The 23,091-nt window shown below is 39.1% G+C and overlaps 1 protein-coding gene across 2 annotated transcripts in view; it reads left to right on the forward strand.

Moving 5' to 3' along the window:
* LOC106068248 (uncharacterized) overlaps nucleotides 1-18,678 on the forward strand; it is a 44,187-nt gene extending 25,509 nt beyond the window's left edge. For both annotated transcript variants that reach the window (XM_056040724.1, XM_056040725.1), the window contains 3 exons: nucleotides 4,865-4,924; nucleotides 5,180-5,245; nucleotides 17,629-18,678. In XM_056040724.1, coding sequence (XP_055896699.1) covers nucleotides 4,865-4,924; nucleotides 5,180-5,245; nucleotides 17,629-18,539 — 1,037 coding nt within the window. In that variant the 3' untranslated portion in view covers nucleotides 18,540-18,678. The remainder of the gene's footprint in view (nucleotides 1-4,864; nucleotides 4,925-5,179; nucleotides 5,246-17,628) is intronic.
* The last annotated feature ends 4,413 nt before the right edge of the window (nucleotides 18,679-23,091 follow it).

A 23,091-nucleotide genomic window follows, 5' to 3' on the forward strand; every position in this document is an offset into this window, starting at 1 on the left:
TTTTGTTTTGACGTGTTTAGCAATGTTTACAGAAGGCTTGATTAGGAGAGAATCGTAACACTGATGTCAGATGTGGCTTCTGTAAAACTGCTAGATCTGAATCTGCAATAACTGGAACAAGAGCTGAAATGGCGAGGACTGAAGTGCTACGAAAGGAACAACGAAACTCTTAAAGAACGTCTCCGACAAGCCCTGGTGGATGAAGAGGTAGATCCAAACACGTACTTGTTTGAGCTCAAACCAGATATCGTAGAGCTCTTAAGCGAACTCAAATAGGCGATATGTACCATGCTGAGAAACACAGATGAATCGTTGGGTACCATGCTTAGCAAGCCAGATGAATCGATGGATACCACGCTACAAAGACTGTTGAATCAATGGGTACCATGGTAAGACAGATGAATCGATGGATACCACGCTACAAAGACTGTTGAATCAATGGGTACCATGGTAAGACAGATGAATCGATGTGTACAATGCTTAGCAAGACGGATGAATCCATTGGTAACCTTGCTTAGAAAGACTGATGAATTAATGGGTACCATGCTGACCTGACCTCCTGAGGCCTCTACCTCAATCGATTGAAATCATCGAGAGAGTCTGCTGAAGCCAAGTGTTGGAACAGCGGTCTTGATGACCACCGCCATGACATCCAATGCCTCGCTTCTTGGCAAGTGATGTGGCATGTGGTGTGGCAGCCGTCGGTGGTGACTGAGAGAAAGGTCGGACAACGAAAACGACGTGCCCATAACCAAAAGAAGATCAGCTGGAGCAGAAGGGGAAAGAGACGTACGCAGGCTACAACGCAGATGGCTCCGTTGAGTTGGCAATATAAACCCACTGTCGCTCCCACCGATAGACCCCCACCTCCATCGACCACAGCCCATGTCGTGAGGTAGATGTTTTCTTTGTAAATGCCTTGGCCAAGAGTGAAGAGGGTCCAGACTGTTTTGGCGCAGTTTACTTCCGTGTTCCACAATCGTGTGTAGCAAGAAACCGTGTCTAAGTCACGTTGGAGCTATGCAGCTAGAGCCAATGCAGACCTCCCAGGCGTTCGGTCAAGTCGTTTATGTATATTTTAAAAAAGCGAGCATGAGAGCGACGAGCCCTGAGGCAACCCCTGTTCTAATACTTTCTTATTGGACGTGTCTGAACTAACCTGTCCATTAGGAAGTTTTTTATCTATCGATACATATTGGAGTTTATCCCAAGGTTCATCAATTTAAGCAAAAAGCCTTGCCTCCAAACTCTATCGTACGCCTGTTTTAAATCGAGAAAGACTGCAAGTGTCGACTCACCCTTCTCCCTCCACCTCTCTGGAACCCGTCCGCTACTCTTGCATAAAGACCGTCACTTGGTCCATCGTACTGCGTTTTTGTCTGAAACCATCCTGCTCCTGGCAAATAAGTTTGTGAAATTCAGTGAACCACGTAAGCCGTCGGTTAATGTTTCTCTCCGCAACCTTCCCCGCACACGATGTGACGGAAATTGGTCTGTAGCTCTCAGGGCTGTTTGCATTCTTCCCATTTTTTAAATAGAAACAATGGTAGTCAATCTCCACGCCATTGGAAAATCCCCTTGAGCCCAGGTCTAATTTAGTAAGCCGGGTAGTTTTAGGAGGCCAACCGTTCCAAGGTTTTTTAGCAACCTAGCGCTGATACCATCTGGCCCTACTGCCTTGTGTAATCTATCCTTTTTAATAGCGAAAGCCACCTCCATCATTGTAAAGGGTTTACAAAAATTCTCCGTCCCAGCCTCGCTTTCGACCCACCTACGTTTTTCTTTGGCTCTTCTAACACGACCGCGGGCCATCGACACGGAAGTTTTTTTATGAGCTTTAGAGACTCCAGCAAAGTGTTTGTTTAAAGTCTCAGCTCTCTTCTTATCAGTTATAATAGGGCCACCTGATGTTTGTAAGGGTTCCGCTATTCTCGGTTCCCCCACTCCAGCCAAGTTGTTTAGCAATTTCCACGCCTGCCGTCCATCCGCAAGGTTCAGGTTTGAACAAGTATCCGATTCTTCTGGCACTGTATCTCTTACTAATGCCTTGAGTTTGTTGTAAGCTCGTCTCGTCTCTTCTGTTTTCTGTCTAGCATGCCTTCTTCGTGCCGCTTTTCGTTGCCTGACAAGACATGCTAACTTTCGTGATCAAAATGACCGGTACTTGCGCTTGCCTTTTTTCTCGTAATGGACCTGCAAGCTGCCGATAAAAGAGCCTTCACTAAGAATCCGTTAGTTGCGTCAATTCCCTCAAAATCAATATCAAGTTTTTCAAGGAGCGCATCCGATACACTCTTGATACGTTGCCAGTCTGGCTTCGCGTACATCCACTTACGTTTGGGGCAGACAGATTTCGTTGTCGTCCCGAGATCAATTGTGACCATGAGCGGCAGATGATCCGATCCCAAATCTCCAAGGACGTCCAGTCGACTCTACGTCCGCAGACACCAGGCATAAATCTGGTTTCGACTCCCCTCCATGCCCTGAGTGAATGAATGTTGTTGGGGAATTAACGTCGTTGAGGAGAACCAAATTTGTTACGTCGCATAAGTCGAGTACCTTCTGTCCCGAGAGATCGGTTGTCCAACAACCTAGAACCTGGATTTTGGCATTGAAATCACCCGCCACTACCGTCCTGGTGCTTTAGAGGCTCTTTTCATTAAGTGTAAAGACACTTCGCGGTGGATTATAGACATTTAGGCATTCAAATCTCTGTCCATCCTTAAATATTTCAACCAAGAGTGTGTCGGTCTCACCGTATCCCCGTGAGGCAGAATCCTTTACACGAGCAAGTAATGGATTCCTGAGAAAAATGACTAGCTTGCTTCTGGCATTCTACACAGGAACAGGTAAAGGCAATAAAGCTCGATAGCGAGGGCACACAGCTACGTTTCCTCCCAGCGTTGCCAGCTTCCTACACCAAGAACACATCAATCTCGAATTCCGACAACAGTCTCTCAATTTTAGGCTTCTTGACCGCAGTTGCCTGTTCGCGTTAAATGATATGATTCTGAGTTGCCCATTACCTTTACCGTAATTTAGTATAGAGAGACCGTCCCACTTGTTTTTTTTCCGAGCTTTTCCGAGTCACATTTTGTATGGGGGTCACGACGTCCCGGTCCGTGGTTTCTGTAGAGTAGCTTGGCTCGACTTGCGTCGAAGGGCGTTGGCCACCCGGCAACAATCCTTGTATAGTTTTTGCTGTCAGTACCGGTAAGCTAAGTAGGCGGACATCTTGGAGATCGACGACGGAAACAATTTTTTCGAACACCAACCCGTCGCCAGGATCGGTAGAACAGGGCCTATCCATTGAGTCCTGCCCATACTCGGGGTTATAAGATATATTTTGTAAAGCCATGTGAGTGAAATACCCGACGTGGGCAAAACTGGTTGCATGTTAGACTTAGGAAAGATCTCCTCAGCTGGGACCAAATGCTACCTACCCAGGAACTTGTGATTGCTGGGCTAGCTTCCTTCGTCGCGCTGACGCGTATACCTTGTCTGTATAATGAGAGATTGTCTAGACTCGTTTTTCACACCGCCAGATAGTTCGCCGTCAGCGTGGCGACTTGATGCAATATCGTGCATCTGGAAACGTACCTTCTAGTGCGCACGGCGTATATGGGTCGTGGCTCGCATACCGGCACACCCCAATCCAACTTTTAACCAGGCACCCACACATTGGGTTGGACCCCCTGGATTTGACATCCACTTGGCCTTAAAAACTGTAGGCGAAGGGAATCACAGTTGGCCACTGCCAACGATGTTCGCAGCGTTTCCAAGGTCTGCCACGAGGAGGCCAGTATCACCAGTGGACCTCTCCTGAAAAACCTGCAGGCGTATCTGTTCAAGATACAATATTTTGAAGACAAAATTCAATTTTAAAAGATGTTTTTTAAAAATAAATAACTGTTTAACTACAGTTTTCCAAGTGTGGCCAATTACCTAGTAATTTTTTTTTTATCAAAGCTAAACATCAATAGTAGTTTTTTTTTTAAGAAAATCGTAGGAACCGTTTTCGGAAAATCTGTGTTAAGGTTTTACCAACAAAGAAGAATTGCTATCTTAAAACTTAAAATAAGAATTGTAATAAAATTTCTCTCTCTCTCTCTTTTTTTTTCTCTCTCTCTCTCTATATATAAATATATATATATTTATGACAAGTGACTTGCGCTGGAATTTGTATTAAAGTGAGGAGGATTCGCGCAACACGTCGACCTCACTCTCTCGCCCTAATTCCCATCCTTTTGAGGAAGCAAGATTTGGTCAAGACGTCCGGGTACAAGTTTGGGTGCAGTGGATGACCAGAGACTTTCTGTGTGTCTTGTCCTGCTCTAGAGCGCTCCACAGCACTGTGCTGGTATTTGCCTGTCCGATCAGTCTAGTTTTGTGACGTTACGCACATGCCGCCAAGTCAAGACTTCACAAGCTAGGTTTGACAAAACCTCAGTGTACTGAGTGCCATGGACACGTCAGATACCCTCTACCTGGTTTAGCCGGCCAGTCAAAGCCGTTTCCGAGGTGTGGCCGCTGCACATGTTACAGCTTCTGGGAGCCACAGGTGAGAGCTGAGTGGGGACGAAGACCAAGAGTGAGCCAGGCCACCCTCAAAAGAGGGTACGACTGCCTGTCCACTAGAGGTGCTAACCCTCCTAGATACCTTATAACCCCTCAGCTCCCTGGATGACAAAGTGGTCATCATCGAACTACGATGGACGAAATATATATATATATATATATATATATATATATATATATATATATATATATATATATATATATATATATATATATATATATTGTATTTATTTATTTATTTATTTATTTATTTATTTATTTATTAATACATTTATTTTTTAACTAGGAAAACTTTTTTTCAAAATAAGAAATCTTCAAATGGAATTTACAAGATTTAGAGAAAAAGGTAAGTTTATACTTCAATAAGTTTGAAAAAGTAATGATCGTTCGCATTTATTTGGTCAATCAGAGTTTTTGTTTTTTAATTTCTTCTACTGATAAAAAAATTTAGATAGTATTTTCTTTTACTATCAAACATAAAAGGGCAAAATATTAATTTACATTGGTTAATTGTAGTGGTTTAAAACATTTCGTACGTTAGTAAAAATTAAGTTATTTTAAAACAGGAAATTGAAAGTGTAATATACCACTTCATTTTCAGAATTTTACTGTGAAAACACTGGTCAATCTGATGTGAAATGCAATGACAAATGTTATCATGTCATAGGTAAATTAAAAATTCTGAAATTTTAGTAATGTTTATATGTTGTCTAATTTTTGCAAATTATAGATTAGCGAAAATTGGCTAGCTAAAAACTAAACATTAATAGTTGTTAACAAAAATATTTACAATTGATTTCATTCAAAAAAATTGTCATGAATTTTACAATACATGCTCTCTGCAACTGCTCCATACGACAAAACCAACTAAAGAACTTGACCTTTCAGGGTTCTAAAATAACGTTATAGTTTAATGTACAATAAATTTCAGCTAATACTGTACAATTGGCAACACCTAACACTGACTGTACAAATAATGGGTCAAATATTCTTATAATAATCGTTCTGGTAAATTTAATCACTTCGATTTATCGATGTTGAAAAAGGCATAATTTTTGTAGGCTTCATTTAAAAACAGCTCGTTCAATTTTTGTAATTATTTGTCAACGGAAAGTGTGAGAATTAGTGATTATCAGTGATTACGTGAGTCATCATGGCCAAAAAGTTCTATTGTAGATTTATTATTATACATTTATTTCAACTTTTGGAACTATTTTATAAATTAATAATAATTTTATTGCAATTCTTATTTTAAGATAGCAATTCTTCTTTTGTAATTTCATTTTGAAAGAATTGATCTACTATTAATTATTGTGTTATTTTACGAGCAGATTCTTTGAGTGTATAATGTAGCATTGAGTAGATCACACTAATATCACGCATTTACAATTGATTTTTAAGTATCCGAACATTATAATTAGACCGCACTAGTTGAACAGAGACGGTGACCAAGAAATCTATGGACAGCGAGAAAACATGGGCCTCAGCTCTTGAGGAAAAGCGTCCCATACGGAAAATGCCCGTCTCCTCTAGCACGGAAGCGAAAGCCACCTTTTCAAAATGAGGCTCCACAGCCATAGGAAAAAGTGTTTGAGATGAAGCATCTGGACCTGAAAAAATTCCAGATAGTTTGCTCAAACAGTCATAGGCTAGCACCAGTGTTAAAATACTTTTTCAGGCATCTCTTTATCAGGGTAAAGTACCGAGGGAATGGAAAGATAATCAACAACAACAAAAAACTGTTATTCAATGGATACCAGCTCATATACAACTAGAAGGAAATGAGAAGGCTGACACACTCGGCAAGATTGAGAGAACAAACTCACAATTAAACTCTGCACTCTATTCAGAAGAAATGAAGATACTAATAGTAAAAAAAAAAATGGACAATCTCTCATCCAAATCACAAGAAAGATGATGCTTATTATAAGCTATCCCGACAAGATCAACGTCTACTGTTTCGACTTAGGACCGAACACAACAAAATGCAACAACATATTACCGGAAGCTCAAAATTGGAGCCAGTAAAATCTACCCATGTGGAGTATTACCAGAGAATGCCGACAATATCCTACAAAACTGCTCTCTTTACCAAAATGCTTGCCCCTAAACAACCCAATAGAAAGAAAACTATATGGAGAGCTTCCTGATTTGGAAACCACTGAGCAGTTCATCTCATGTATTGGTCTAGTCATCTAAACGCTCCAACATAAAAATGAGTACTAATAAGAAGAAGACGTTACGCAGATTAAAAACTCAAACTCAAGGATAGAATAAAACAAGGTTACAAAGACAGTTTGTGTGGAAACACAAACTTAAAATCGGCCCCCGAAGTTGTCCACCCAGGCAGGCTTCAATATTTTCAGAAAGAAAATCCAAATGAAATTATATCAAAGACAAATCAGAGATAAGAATGGAGGAAAAAGGTTAACAGATCTTGTGTAAAGCCCCAACGGTCCAGCAGATCAAAGGATAGGTGCAAGTGAATGCAAAGTTAGTTGTGAACCTGGCCTAACTAGTTCCCCTTTCAGACCCTGTGGTCTATAGGGCAGATGATGTAAAGTTCATCTGTTTTTGAGGCCTACGGTTAACGAGGGTGTCCTGTAGCCAGCACAACGACCAACCGCCTTTACTTTTCCTCAACTAATGTCGGGTACCCATTAGAGCTGGGTGGACTCAGAGGTGTCCAAAGATTCCGAAGTTGAAAATCCCAGTCTTCACCAGGATTCGAACCCCGGACCCCCGGTTCGGAATCTAAGCGCTTTACCGCTCAACTAACGCGCCTCTCCTGGCCTAACTGAGTCTTATATTTGATGTGATTGTTATGAAAGGCTTAATCTCTAATTCGAATACTCAAAAAAAAAAAAAATTAAAAAAATCTGCTATAAATAAAAGTTCAAGAATATGAACTTTACAATATTACTATTCGTTTTAAATTAGGTCTCACTTATAATGCATACTAATTAGCTTTTTCTCTTTCAAAAACTGCTTGCATAACTGATTTTAAAAATTAGATTTTTCGCTTTCAGAAAAAAAAGTAGCCGTTGCATCAGAACTTTGAATGGTCTAAAATATCGTGATGTCGGATATCTTTTCTAGTTTAATGAGATCTAAACGGGACGGACGGACAGACGGACAGACATTTCACACAAAACTAATAACGTCTTTTCCCATTTCGGGGGCCGCTAAAAAGAAAAGTAACAAAAACACTAAACCATACTTTACAAATAGAAAAACAAAACATAACAAAATACTTAGACAAAAATAAAGGCAAAGTTATTATTCCACATGCTAGGACAATTTTGTATATATTCCTTTTTTACAAAGGTTAAGGTTTACTTGGCATTAGGGTTAGCGTTTGGGAAAAATCGCCCTGCCTACTCAAAAGTTCTGGATGTACTAGTAAGTTGTACAGTACTGGCTACGATTTAATTGGTATTAAAGTGTAAAGTTACGAGTCTTGAGTTGTCGATTTTTGTAGGTTATTAGTGTTGCTATTTGCAAAGAGCCTGAATAGAGTTGTTGCGACGTTTTATTCTTGTAGTTTCTAAGGAATATTGTACGATTTTCGTGGGTGGGGGGTTTAGGGGGGGATTTTTTTCTCCCCCCCCCCTTCGCTATATATATATATATATATATATATATATGTATATATATATATATATATATATATATATATATATATATATATATATATATATATATATATATATTTTGTGTGTGTATATATATAATTAATTTTTATTATATTCCGACTCTTCATTCTTTTAGATGACGTTTATTATACCCTTGAATAAGTTTTTCTTGTTAGTGGAAAATTAGTAGACTTCCCGCCCGCACCAGTAATGGGGTCTGGGAGAGCGCTTCGAGCTCCCTCCATCGCGGGCGAAGCCCCGCCGCCAAGCAATATTTCTGGCATTGAAAGCCTAAAAAATGCATATTCTGAGATATCTACTGTGCAATATTCTGCTATTAAAAGTTTTATTTCAAAACCCGTGCTATTCTTACTCATGTAGATCCTCCCGCGCCGTTCGGCTCGGTGGATGGCAAGCTGTTTCCACAAAAATCTGTCGCTGGCAATGTCTGAAGTCTCTTCACACCTGCTCTGAGGACCTCTATGAAAGTATGGCGTGAAGTTGTAATAGGATGTTCCTGTTTGCGATTTCCTCGTAATGGCCTCCATGTCATTGCAACTCCTATTATTCGGAATTAATTTTGTAGGAATTCCTTTTCCTTCAAACCTCTGTCACAACCTTAACAAGGAGTCGACTCTCAGTTCGGCATAGCATTTCCTTGATTGAGACCCGATCTCTATAACTGACTCCTAAAATCCGTCTTAGCCATCTTTGTTGAGCCACATTTAGTCTTTTTCAATTAGGCAGATGGCTATCTACTGCACTTTATTAATGGAGAACAGCTACTGGTAGAAATTTTGTAACCTCTCTTGGCTACTCTCTTGGAGGTAACTGTAGTTTGCTTTAGATTTTATATCGAAAAGTGAAGTTGTATCGTCAAAATCATCTGTTGTGGGGTTTTTAACTTTTTATCATTTTCAAAATCCCATTGAGCTACGCTCATAGAATTTGGTGACTGTAGTTTGATTTAGAGTGATATTGAAGATAGGGGTTTTTCAACCTCAAAACTCTCTGCAGGGGGATTTAAAACTTAAAAAAATCTGAGTGGTGTTAAACTGGAGGAGGGGGGTTTAAACTTAAATCTCCCCTTTGGCTTGGGTAAGCTCAAAGAATTTTTAGTGTTTAATTTACTTTTTTTATATTGAAGAGGCATTTTTTAGCATCAAACCCCTATGAAAGGGAGTTTAAACTTAAAACCCTTTTGGCTACTCTCATAGCATTTTGAGTGTGTAAATTGCATTTTTTTATATAAGAGATATTTTTTCGCTTCAAACCCCGCTGAAGAGGGGTTTAAACTTAAAACCCCTTTGGTTACTCTCAAAGATTTTTGAGTGTGTAATCTTTTTTTTTATATTGAAGAGGCGGTTTATAGTAAATTTCGGAGGGGGGGGGGGGCAAAATCAAAATCTTCCTCAGCTATGCTCTTGGAATTTGGGGATTATCGTTTGCATTATTTTTTTAAACTCAAAACCCCCTTTTCTGCGCTAGGGCAAGTGATGGTTTAGTATTAAAATCTCACCTAAAATAAACAAAATCAAAGTAAAAAGCAGTCACTAAAGTCCGTCTCCCCCTCCCCCCCCGGGGGGATTTCATTTCGGTGGGGGGGTTGAACCCCAACCCCCCCCAGGCTACGCCCATGATATATATATATATATATATATATATATATATATATATGTAAATATATATAGTGTTACGAATGAACAGTGACAGGTAGAGGTCACTATGTGTGACCCCGGCGAGATGACACAGCACCGAGTGTTATCTGGAATCTATGCATGTAAACAAAGACAGGATGGGACGTGCCTCACTTGTTGTTCCAGAGGACGAACAGATTTACGAAGGGGGGCATTGTGACAAATGAACAGTGACAGTTAGAGGTCACTACGTGTGACCTCGGCGAGATGACACTGCAGCAGGCATCCTCTGGAATCGACATGTATAAACAACAACAGGATGTGATGTTTCCTCCCATGTTGTTCCAGAGGGTACTAGCAGTGTTTTTGCAACAATAGACAAGCGATTAGGGACTCTTTATAAACCAGAGATGTTCATGTGAAAAGGGTCAGTACAGTCGTCGATACTGTTCTCTACTGTGCGAGACAGTAGAAGAGAGTGGACTTGAGCCGTTACAGTCGATACAGTCGATGTAAGACGTATACGCTACATGTTACAGTGACGAATTGTTATAGTTATAATTCAATAAAGTTATTTAAAGCTGAAAGTTGAGTCGTCAAGTTCTTTGCAGTGTTTCTTTTATTTGTGTGCCTAGTACATTTAGCCAGAAAATCAGAAATACGTAACAATTGGTGTCAGAAGTGGGATGTTTTTCTGGCTGAAATGTCTTCGAGGAAACTACTTAACCAGCTGTTGGTCAAAGAATTAAGGCAAGAACTTCGTGAGAGAGGTCTGCAGCTCAATGGTAACAAAGAAACACTAACAGAACGCCTAAGACAGGCCCTTATTGAGGAAGATCAAGATCCAGATGAATACATATTTGAATTAAACCCAGATATGACAGAGATCCTGAGTAACATGCAGGGCCAGATGGACTTAATGAAGGAGAGCCTCAAGAAAATAAACGCCATGAATGAAAACGTAAATGAACAGATGAGCTCTATGAACGAGAAGATTGACCAGAGAGTCAACACTGTGGAAAAAGAAATGGAAGAGATAAGGACTCATGTCCAAGAACGACTGAGTAAGGAACGGGGTACTAGAACAAAAACATTAGTGCCCGAAATCTCTGGGAAGATAAAGCCGCCTGTGTTTGATGGATCCATCTCATGGACTGTTTACAAAAGACAGTTTGAGGCAGCGGCCAAGGTTAATAACTGGAACACTGAAGAAGAGAAAGCGACTGCTCTGGTGTTAGCTTTAAGAGGGAAGGCAGCAGAACTGCTTCAGTCAATAACAAATCAACAAGATTACGCTGCCATTGTTAAGGCTATGGAGCTCCGTTACGGAGACGAACATTTACAAGAAGTTTATAGAGTTCAGTTGAAAACCCGACAACAACGCTCCGGTGAAACCTTGCAAGAGCTAGAGGCGGACATAGAACGTCTTGCTCATTTGGCATATCCAACAGCAGCACAAGACTTTCTGGACGTCATTATCACTGATGCATTCATTGATGCTATTCGAGATCCAGAACTGAAGAAGGCAATAAGAATCAGTGGTAAGCGCAAATCCAGCGAAGCTCTGGTCTACGCCCTCTCCTATGAAGCCGCCAAAGACGCCTCTAAGAATATCCATCATGGGCGTATGCTGGAAGTCCAAGAAGAAGATCTTACACAACTTCTCAGAAGGGTAACTGAAGTGCTAGAAGAACGCAGACCAAATAAGAAGCAAGAAGGACAGAATAGAACCAGTGTACGTTGTTGGAATTGTGGAGAACCTGGCCATCTACAAAGGAACTGCACGAGAAGATTTCCCCGACAAACAGAGTATCAGCACAGACCGGAGACAGATGCAAGGTCAGGTGCTCATGTCTACCAGGGAAACTAACTTTCGCCGGTTTTATGGGGCAAAAATCGGCGATCAAGAACATGACAGCCCCTGCAACTATAATTCCAGTCGCTGTGTTAGGGAAGAATAAAAGTCTGTACATCAATGGTAGAATTGGATCTCGAAATTACCGTTTTCTTCTAGATACTGGTGCCTCACGTTCAGTCATTCGTCCAGACATTGTCAAAAAGAACGAAATCAAGAGAGTGAACTCTTACTCCTTGAAGACGGCCAGTGGAGAGATGATGCCTATACATGGACTGACAAATATAAACTTTGAGCTCGGGCATCAGTCATTTATACATGAATTTCTGATCGCTAACATTACGGATGACTGTATTATTGGGCTCGATTTTATGCAGAAATGTGAATTCTCTCTGAACATCGGAGGTGGTACTTTGAAATGTGGTGATGTTGAGATTCCCTTGCTCGGGGATGAAGATGAAGAGAATGGTCAAATAAGAAGAATCCTTTTAACAGAAGATACAAGTTTGCCAGCTCAGTCTGAAGCAATTATCTGGGGAAAGTTAGAGCATGGTCAAACTGCAACGATGACGGCGATAGTGGAAGGCATTGAAAATGACAACAGCGGAATGGCAGTAGGAAAAACATTGGTCCTTGTCGGAAAAGATCAAAAGGTGCCCGTCAGAATCATGAACCTCGGCCTACAGGAGAGACATCTAGAGAAAGACAGCCCCATCGCAATATGTAATACTCTTGACCTGATAAGAAACTGTAATAATGATATCACGATCGTTAATTCCACCAAACCTTTCAATCCACAAATTACCAAGCTCCTGACAGAAATGAAAGTGAATTTATCAGATGAGCAGTTCAGCAAAGCGGAACAGTTGATCATTGAGTTTGAAGATATTCTGCCATCTGATGAAACAGACTGCGGACGGACAAACATGGTACAACATCGAATAGACACTGGAAACACCAGACCGATTCGACAGCCACCACGTCGCTTGCCGCTAGCAAAGCAACAAGAAGCTATGGACATGATAGAGGGCATGACGCAGCAAGGAATCATTGAGCCCTCAAATAGTCCTTGGTGTTCGCCTATTGTCTTAGTAAAGAAGAAGGATGGATCTATGCGATTTTGTGTAGATTACAGAGCTCTGAATGAAGTCACACATAAAGATAGTTATCCACTTCCTAGAATCGACGATACTTTGGACACGCTTGCAGGGTCCCAGGTATTTTCTACTCTCGACCTAAAGAGTGGGTATTGGCAAGTTGAAATGCATCCCAATGATAGAGAGAAAACCGCCTTCTCTGCTGGCAATGGCCTCTGGCAATTTACTGTGATGCCATTCGGTCTCTGCAACGCACCAGCCACCTTTGAACGATTGATGGAGAGGGTTTTACGAGGACTTCATTGGACTACATGCCTTGTTTACCTTGATGACATTATTGTCATTGGCAAAACGTTTGAAGAGCACCTTGCAAATCTGAAGGAAGTATTTCAACGGATAAGAAGTGCGGGAATGAGACTCAGCCCAAAGAAGTGTTCCTTATTCAGGAAAAACGTTAAGTACCTTGGTCACATTGTGTCAAATGACGGAGTCAGCACTGACCCTGACAAAGTTGAGGCAGTGAAACGATGGCCTACGCCAAGTAATATCCATGAGCTGAGAAGTTTCTTGGGACTCTGTACATACTACCGACGTTTCGTGCCAAATTTCTCAAACATCTGTAAGGTCCTTCATCAACTGACAGAGCAAAAGAGGCCATTTATTTGGACATCTGAATGTCAAGAAGCTTTCGAGAGGCTGAAAAACACACTATCCTCATCACCAGTATTGGCCTACCCCATTCCAGGGAAGACATTCATACTCGACACAGATGCAAGCAACACTGGAATAGGCGCAGTCTTGTCCCAAAAGGTGGATGAAACTGAACGAGTCATCGCATACTTCAGTCGAAGCCTATCGAGAGCTGAAAGGAACTACTGTGTGACGAGACGTGAATTGCTGGCTGCTGTGGATGCAATAAAACATTTCCACAAGTACCTATACGGGCAGAAATTTATCTTAAGGTCAGATCACGCAGCTCTGCAATGGTTGCTTTCGTTTAAGAGCCCTGAAGGTCAGGTGGCAAGGTGGATCGAACGTCTTCAAACCTATGAATTTGAAACTAAGCACCGAAAAGGGCAAATTCACCAAAATGCTGATGCACTGTCTCGACGACCCTGCAAAGCAGAATGTAAGCACTGCAAGAGGGCTGAAGAAAAGGAGGTAGCTGTCAATTGTCTTCGGCTCGGAGTAGATGTTTCCAGATCCTGGTGTGATAAAAGGATTCGAGAGGACCAAATGCAAGATGAAGATCTGGCTCCCATTCTTCTATGGAAAGAAGATGGACAACGGCCAGATTGGAAAGACATCTCTGAGAAGGGGGTAGCCACCAAGGCGTACTGGGCTCAGTGGGACTCGCTGACGTTAGTCAATGGTGTCATCAAAAGAGTTTGGGAATCTGCTGATGGAACATCCAATCGCCTTCAGCTGATGTTACCGAAGGTGAGAGTTGCTGAAGTACTGAAAGAGATGCATAATGGCGCTAGCGGATCTCATCTTGGTGTCAATAAGACTCTGGAAAAGGTTCGTCAGCGGTTCTACTGGTTCAGATATAGAGAGGATGTAGAGGAATGGTGTCGAAGGTGTGACATATGTGCGGCAGCAAAAGGCCCTCGACGCAAAACTAGGGGTCTTTTGCAACAGTATAATGTTGGTGTTCCATTCGAGAGGATCGCAATAGATGTAGCAGGCCCATTTCCTGAAACCAAGAAAGGAAACAAATACATCTTGGTAGTCATGGACTATTTCAGCAAATGGCCAGAAGCTTATGCCATACCAAATCAAGAAGCTATCACAGTGGCCGAAACACTCGTGGATAACTGGATCAGTCGCTTTGGTGTACCTAATGAGTTGCACTCTGACCAGGGCAGGAACTTCGAGTCCAAAGTTTTCCAGGAGATGTGCAAGACACTTGGCATCGAAAAGACTCGCACGACAGCTCTCCATCCGCAATCTGATGGGATGGTGGAGCGATTCAACAGAACCCTAGAACAACATCTGTCTAAGGTTACTGATGACCGACAAGACGACTGGGACAGCCATATCCCCATGTTCCTCATGTCATACAGAGGATCCGTTCATAGCACCACAGGATATACCCCAGCGAAGATGTTATTTGGTCGTGAGCTTCGTCTACCATGTGACCTGTTATTTGGGATTCCGAGAGATACGCCAGTGTCTTCAACTGAATATGTCACCAATCTCCGAAGACGATTGGAGAATGCTCATGTATTGGCCCGCAGAAACATCAAGACCAACAGTGACCTGATGAAAACGAGGTATGACAAACGGGCCAATACGTCGGGGTTCCATGAGAATGATCTAGTGTGGCTCTATAACCCACAGAGACGAAAAGGCAGATCCTCGAAACTCCAAAGAGACTGGGAAGGTCCATACCGTGTCGTAAAAAGAATAAACAACGTGGTCTACCGGATACAGAAAAGTCCACGGTCCAAGCTGAAGGTTGTCCACGTTGACCGACTCCATCAGTACCGTGGTGAAATAGAATCTGTTCGGGACGAACAGATCTAAGAAGGGGGCAGTGTTACGAATGAACAGTGACAGGTAGAGGTCACTATGTGTGACCCCGGCGAGATGACACAGCACCGAGTGTTATCTGGAATCTATGCATGTAAACAAAGACAGGATGGGACGTGCCTCACGTGTTGTTCCAGAGGACGAACAGATTTACGAAGGGGGGCATTGTGACAAATGAACAGTGACAGTTAGAGGTCACTACGTGTGACCTCGGCGAGATGACACTGCAGCAGGCATCCTCTGGAATCGACATGTATAAACAACAACAGGATGTGATGTTTCCTCCCATGTTGTTCCAGAGGGTACTAGCAGTGTTTTTGCAACAATAGACAAGCGATTAGGGACTCTTTATAAACCAGAGATGTTCATGTGAAAAGGGTCAGTACAGTCGTCGATACTGTTCTCTACTGTGCGAGACAGTAGAAGAGAGTGGACTTGAGCCGTTACAGTCGATACAGTCGATGTAAGACGTATACGCTACATGTTACAGTGACGAATTGTTATAGTTATAATTCAATAAAGTTATTTAAAGCTGAAAGTTGAGTCGTCAAGTTCTTTGCAGTGTTTCTTTTATTTGTGTGCCTAGTACATTTAGCCAGAAAATCAGAAATACGTAACAATATATATATTGTTATAACCTTGCCATGCACACCACCATCCAAGATAGTGCAGAAAGTAGGTGCGCACTATCAGTGACTAGACAGGAAGGATGTTGACAGAGAGAGAACGATTTCCGCCCAAGTGAGAGCTGATGTAAAGATGCTGTGTACAAGACATGTTGTTCTACATGTATTTGTGATGTCCTGTAAATAAACATCGTTGTCCTCGTTGAGTTGCCTCTCTTTAGTTATTACAAAATATATATATATATATTTATTTTAGGTGCACCGGCTCCGGCTATATTAGGGGTGCACACGACCAGGGCTATCTTTAAATGGAGAGCTAAACACCCCTACTCTTTATTTTATTTATTTGGTCCTTGACAGTCAATTTATTTAAAGACATTTACCTTTTATAAGCCAGAATGAAAAAGCACAACGTGCTAACAAAGGATATTACATTGTAAATAAATATCACCGTTAAATTACTGTTTCTAACGTGTTAACTTGAATATTACTCCTGCAGTTAAGTGTCTTGATTTGATAACGATTTTCTGAATCATTTGTGACAGTCAATGAACTCCTTGTTATTACTATTTTTTTTACTTAAGATGCGTACTTAACCACTGTGTATCAGGCTAGGACGACTTTTACACACCTGTCATCCATAGGCTGACATCCATATATCGTTCCCTTTTGTAACAGTTACTGAAACCACGAATAAAAGCAGTAATAATGAAGGAAGTTGTTTCTTAGATACGTTCTTTGCACAATAAAATAAAACAAAGATGTGCATGTTTGCGTGTGTGTATTTTTGCCTTGTATCAAAACCTTTAGAAAGAAGACTAATTTCATTGTTTAAATTCTTTTGACTTACTAAATAACGGAAAACCTTACAGTAAATTTTAAAATCGCATACAAGAACTTGAACAATAGTACCACAGTTAGATCTAGCAAACAAAGAAACAATATGCTGGAGTGTACAAAAAACAAACCATTGACCTCTGTAACTAGTGGACGGGTATAATTTATCCATATGCTTGACTAACCATGCCAATGTGTTATCTTTTTTGACTGACCACCCAACACTATTGCGTGCGTCTATCTGACCAAGTTGTTGGTCTAAAATTCATAAACACATATATCCAACCACACGCCATATTGCACTTTACGTATGAGAGATTTACATTAGTAACTTGTTAAATATATACGAACATATTTTAAATTGACCATCCCACACACAGCCTTTATAGTTGGTGGTCTCGTTCATATACACAGACACACTCATGCTATACAGATTAATTTGTGATAGGCCTATCTGTTTATAAATACTTTTAAGCTTGAATAAATCATCCGTAACAGAGTTTAAAACAATAAGGTATATAAAAGGAAAAAAATAAAACAACCAATATAGGTATGTGATTTAACAGTTTCGTAAAATGTTCAGCAACACAAGCTATTTACAAGACACTTAGGTATTCGGCTCTGGCTCCGACTGAGTATCAAATTGTATTATCCGGTCATATCCGGCTCCGGCCGAATATCAAAAATTACTTTTCGGTGCACCCCTAATATATATATATAAGAAATAAAAGTCATGTTTGATATCCTACAAAATGTGCCTACCTTGATATGTACATAAATACTTATCATTGCATTTCAAAATTGTCTGTTATTATTATTTTCTAATAGGCCAACAAGATCAACAAATATCTGATGGTGGACAAGATTATCTACATGAATATCTAGCTGACTGTTTGCGACATCCAGGTCATTTAGATTTCATACCTGTTGATACTTTAGGTTTGGAACATTTACCCGAAGATCTCAATGACAAAGATTTGTATAACCTGATCAAAGCTGTAGCAGACCTTACAGTCAGAGTGAATGTCACTATGACCAGTCCACACAGACCAAAGTTTTGGCCCAACACTAAAATACCATATTCCTTGTACAACATGAGAGGAAGTCAACAATTAAGAACCGGAAATGGAATGGTACAAAATGTTAACAAAATCCTTGCAAAAACATGTCCATGCCTAAAATGTCAACTTTCAGACAACCCAAAACAGTATTATTGGAGTGTTGGTTTTGGTACAATTGCAAGCCTTGTTTTTGATAACATTGAAGCTAGTCATACGACCTGCAGATTTTTCTACGATACAGAATATAGTCCAGAGATAGTCCTAAATGTAGATGACAAGAATGTTTATAAAAGCGTAGAAAATGATTTGTCATTTTTTTATTGTTCTACTTGTGATGAAGCATTTGTTGACAAACTCGAAAAATCGTTGAAACAGTTTTTACATCTCCAACAAATAGTTAAAACAAAATATAAAAAAACACTCACTGAGAATAAATTAATGTTCCTGGTATCACATCCTCATGGATGTAGTAAACGGATTTGTTTTGGTCAATGGAGGGACAAATATACAACATTTTTTCTAACAACCAGATATACCTACCTTACTTCAATTTGTTCAGGATGTAGTGGAGCTCCTGTCTACTTTTTGGGAGATAAACGATATTATCACAGTGGCAGTTTAAATTCTGGACTCGGTTACAGTGATTTTGGTGGAGAAAAATACCATGTTTTTTGGTAAATGTGATTTCAAATTGTTGATATAAAAGCTGTTTAATATTGTGTCTTTAAATGTAATAATACAATTCAGTATAAAAGCAAAATTATGGATTTTCTAACATTTTCTAATATGATCAATAAAACCTTTTTTTCATATTTCAGCTTAAGCTGTTAACATTTTTTGAACAGTTTGATTTTTGTTTCAATTTTTCTTAAAATTATTTTATTTTTTTCTATCAACATTGTATGTATATAAACACTACAGCGGAAAGATTTTTTAAAATGATATTGTAATATCTTTTATTACCCATTTAATATGCTATTGGATCCAGACCTTTCAAGTGGAGGGGTGATTTTTTTTCACGCCCTAACCTTAATGCCCAGTAAACCCTAACATTATGTATAAACGTATTAATATTATTAGCACTAATATAATAATTAATATATAATAATAGTACAAAATAAAGAATTTGTATACGTGTTGAGCGATTTCTCTATTAAAATTCTCCCGCGCCACCCTCGGATCCGCCAGTGATTTAATCTCAGAGAAAAAAAGTTAGACTATATTAGAATTATAGCAGTGTTTCTTAGCATTTAGGAAAAAAAAGTCATGTATTTGGCTGTTCTCTTGACAGCTAGCTAGAATTCTGGAGGAGCATTGTTAGCTTCCACACAAGGATTCTGGACGGAGCCTTGACGCCAGGCGTATTCAAGCAGTCTATCCCTCCCCCACACACACACCGGAACGACCAACATACCATAATGGGGCGACATAATATAAAGATTGGTTAAAATATATATAAGTAGATTTTATCATAAATATATATGTATATATATATATATATATATATATATATATATATATATATATATATATATATATATATATATATATACTAGCCGGCGGGCCTTAGTTTGTGTATTACTAAGCTAGTTGATTGTATCTATGTATGCTTAAATAAGATTTTCTTCCTTTCAAGTTTTTTTTTCTTTCGCAACGAAAATAAAAGTAGTTTTGCGAAAATTGGTTTACCCGTTAAGCCGATACATTTATATTAAAAAAAAACAAAAGAAGAGCAAGCTGAATGAAATATAAAGTACAACTAAAACGGGTTTACCCGATATGTAAAATGAATGGGATTATAAAGTGCGTCAGAACGTCTAAATTCGCAGATATAAGGAACGAATTTGTGTAAAAATGCTTTTAAAACACAAATTTGAGTTTTTGTTTTATTAAAAAATGAAATTTATTGACTATATTTTGTATTTTCATGTGTCAACGTAAAAAAACAATCTGTGCAAAATGTAGTTCTTAAAATTAGATCTAGATCTAGATCCTTTCAATCTTCTATCAGGTAAAAATCGACTAGATCCATGAAATAGTAATACTTTCATAGAAATGGGCGAATTTTTATTTGATTGTCTTAAGTCTTTTTTAAGGCTACTATACATACGTCAAGGTGCCAGTTAATACCCAAGGAATATTTATGCCAAATTTTATCAAGATTGGTCAAACGGTTTTGATTTGTATGCGTAACATACATACATACATACATACATACATACATAAATACATACATACATACATACATACATCAAAAATACATACATACATTCATACATACATACATACATACATACATACAAACATACATACAGACATACACATGGGCGCCCTCAGGGGGGTGCAAGGTAGTGTACTTGCATCCCCCTGGATTCTGAGTTGCCATACTCTAGCCATTTTTTTCAAAATCAATTAAAGTAGCAACTGAACATGTAGTGCTGCCACCTAGTGACTGAAGTACAGTTGTAAAGATAAATCAATTTTGTAGTAGATTGGCCTAGGATTATCAGGAATTGATGGCTGACCATGTAGTGCATCCTTCTGAATTCTGAGTAGTCAAATTTTAGCCCGTTTTTAGCCTGTTTTTCACACCTTCAAATCAATTAACATCTGATACAAAGCAACTTAGCATGTAGTGATTTCACTGAAATATAGTTTATGAGAGTAAGCTATAATTGTAATAAATTGGAATAAGCTAATCTGTACTTCATGTCTGACCATACACGCTTTATTATTTGCTTGCAATTCAAAATTCTGTAGCTGGTAGTCGTGACGATTTTTTTTTTTCATTTCCACATAATTATAGCTATCATTATATTTAGTAAAGGCCTAGAATATGATAAAATGTTATTTTCTTTTTGTCTTGGAGGAAAAATTCTAGTCAGCTGTCAATTTGAGAAGATCTTTGAATGTTTGTTGCATTTTAAAATAGTTACTATAAGTTGTCAGGGTTCGAATTATATATATATATATATATATATATATATATATATATATATATATATATATATATATATATATATATATATATGCTGCTATGCTCTGCTTGTCTCTTGTCTTGTTGTGTTTCTTAACTTGGTTCCTGTGGCTCACTAGGGGTTTCTTGAATATTAAATAATACTTGCTTGATACTTTCTTGGTTACTCAATAATGTCATCAATACTTGCTTAGCTCAAATACGAACACTTAATATACATCAACTCTAACTCCTTATATTCATGAATGTCAACAATACTTTAATACTTGATAACGCACACAATTATATCACTCTTATGAAATAGAAATACACAAAACACCAGTCCATCAACTTATAAATACATAAATACCAGTCCAGGAAGTAAACGTCCAACCTTCCTGGACCGGGAGCAAGACCTTACTGACAAACACATTCTCTCGCACATTCAACGAAGACTTAATCACTTAGTTCACAACACGTGCAACACTTCGCATTCATAACAAGGGGATATAACAATCATACCAAAATATCAAACTAACATTCATTCTCGCCATACCTCTCCCTGACATAAGTGAGACCAGACAAACTGCTTTATGTGTAATCAATGCCTGCTTCTCGTGTGCTTCTGATGTGTGTTTTAATTGTAGTCATTTATTCATATGTTCTTGAATCAGTTTCCGTAATGTTGCAGTCTGTCCATCTTAGCATAAGTGGCCGCTCAAAAGCACACCAGCAGTCACATTAATTACATAATCAAAACCCAAATCAACCATGGTGAGGAACATTTCACGGATGACATCTTGAGGAAGGCGAGACTATTGGCAGACAAACTAGGTAATGAATTAGTGCTGCCGATAATTTGTAGTCGACAGACACAACAAGCAAAAACATTTGTTTGGATTTTTGGGATTATTAAAGAACACTGCTTTACAGTCCGTATCTGGATTCGTTAGTTTCTTCGTTAATGTCTCTCTTTTCAAGCAATAGTAATGCTCAGTTCAACCAGTTTTGTTTACATCCTAAAACGATGCAAGAGCATGAAACAAGTATTTATCTAGTTATCTTATTTCATACAGACGTTACTTCAAAAAAGACGATTAGGTCTTATGCATCATGCATTTACAGTGAAATTAATATCGTATAGGTATGGTGGGGGCGCGGGGGCACCAGTTCTTTTCTTTAATATGATCGGGGAAAAAATTGAAGCTACTGCAAGTTGCATCCCCCGCAAAAATTCAAGTCCAAGTACATACATTATACATACATACATACATACATACATACATACGCATTGCTTTATAGTAATATAGTATATATATAATGCTTCTAACAAACTGTGATTTCTACAAAATAATAGGTCCGCCCCTAACTCGAAGGTTTAGGGCTGGGAGCTGGCATGATTGACGCAATGGATCCTAACCCACAAAATCGGCCATCATGCCAACATATTAGATGGAGGGGGGAGACATAATCTAATAATTGATTTTAATATAAATAATTATTATATACAATTAATAACAAGAGTGATTGCAATACTAAAATTCGTCCTCCTAGTCCCTGGATCGACCATTGATTTAATATTAGAAATGGGAATCGAAACCAACTTTTAAAGTTAAGATTCAGTTCGGTTCGGCCAGATTTATTTTTGAGTTAGGTTCGGTTCGATGACAAGTATAGTTCGGGTTCGGTTCGGTCAGATCTAAAGTTCGGGTTTGGTTTTATGAAATTATGTAATAGCAAAATAAAGATATAAGGTTTAATGCAATTTATTAGTTAAAACACTTTCATTTGAATTTTTACATAAAACAAAAACTTCGCAACATATTAGCTATTGAAACTTCAAACTACAAACTGTAAATGTGATGAATAATGATAAGGCATTATACACATATAATGGTATCTAAAATAGCCTAAGGTCAGTAAAACCACCAGGGTTGCAAGTTGTACTTGAGAAATGTCAGCATTTGTAATGTTTCTGGGTTAAGCCTTGACCTGCGATCACTCATTGTCACTCCACACACTGAAAATACTCTTTCACTAGCAGTACTTGTAGCAGGGATAGCCAACAACTTTTTAGCGATAAATGCCATCTTTGGAAGCTTATGTTCATAATCATTCTCTTTCCAAAGTTCCATGGTGTTGCAGTCAGTCACGGGCAGTGTCAAGTATTTTTCAAGTTCATATCTCGTGTCAATACTATGAGCATTAGCTAATGGAGAATGTCTTAAAGTCTGCCAGTAAATATAACGATTTAGGATCAACATTACTTTTTTT

Source organism: Biomphalaria glabrata, chromosome 9, assembly GCF_947242115.1.
Source record: "Biomphalaria glabrata chromosome 9, xgBioGlab47.1, whole genome shotgun sequence".
NCBI classification, from domain to species: domain Eukaryota; kingdom Metazoa; phylum Mollusca; class Gastropoda; family Planorbidae; genus Biomphalaria; species Biomphalaria glabrata.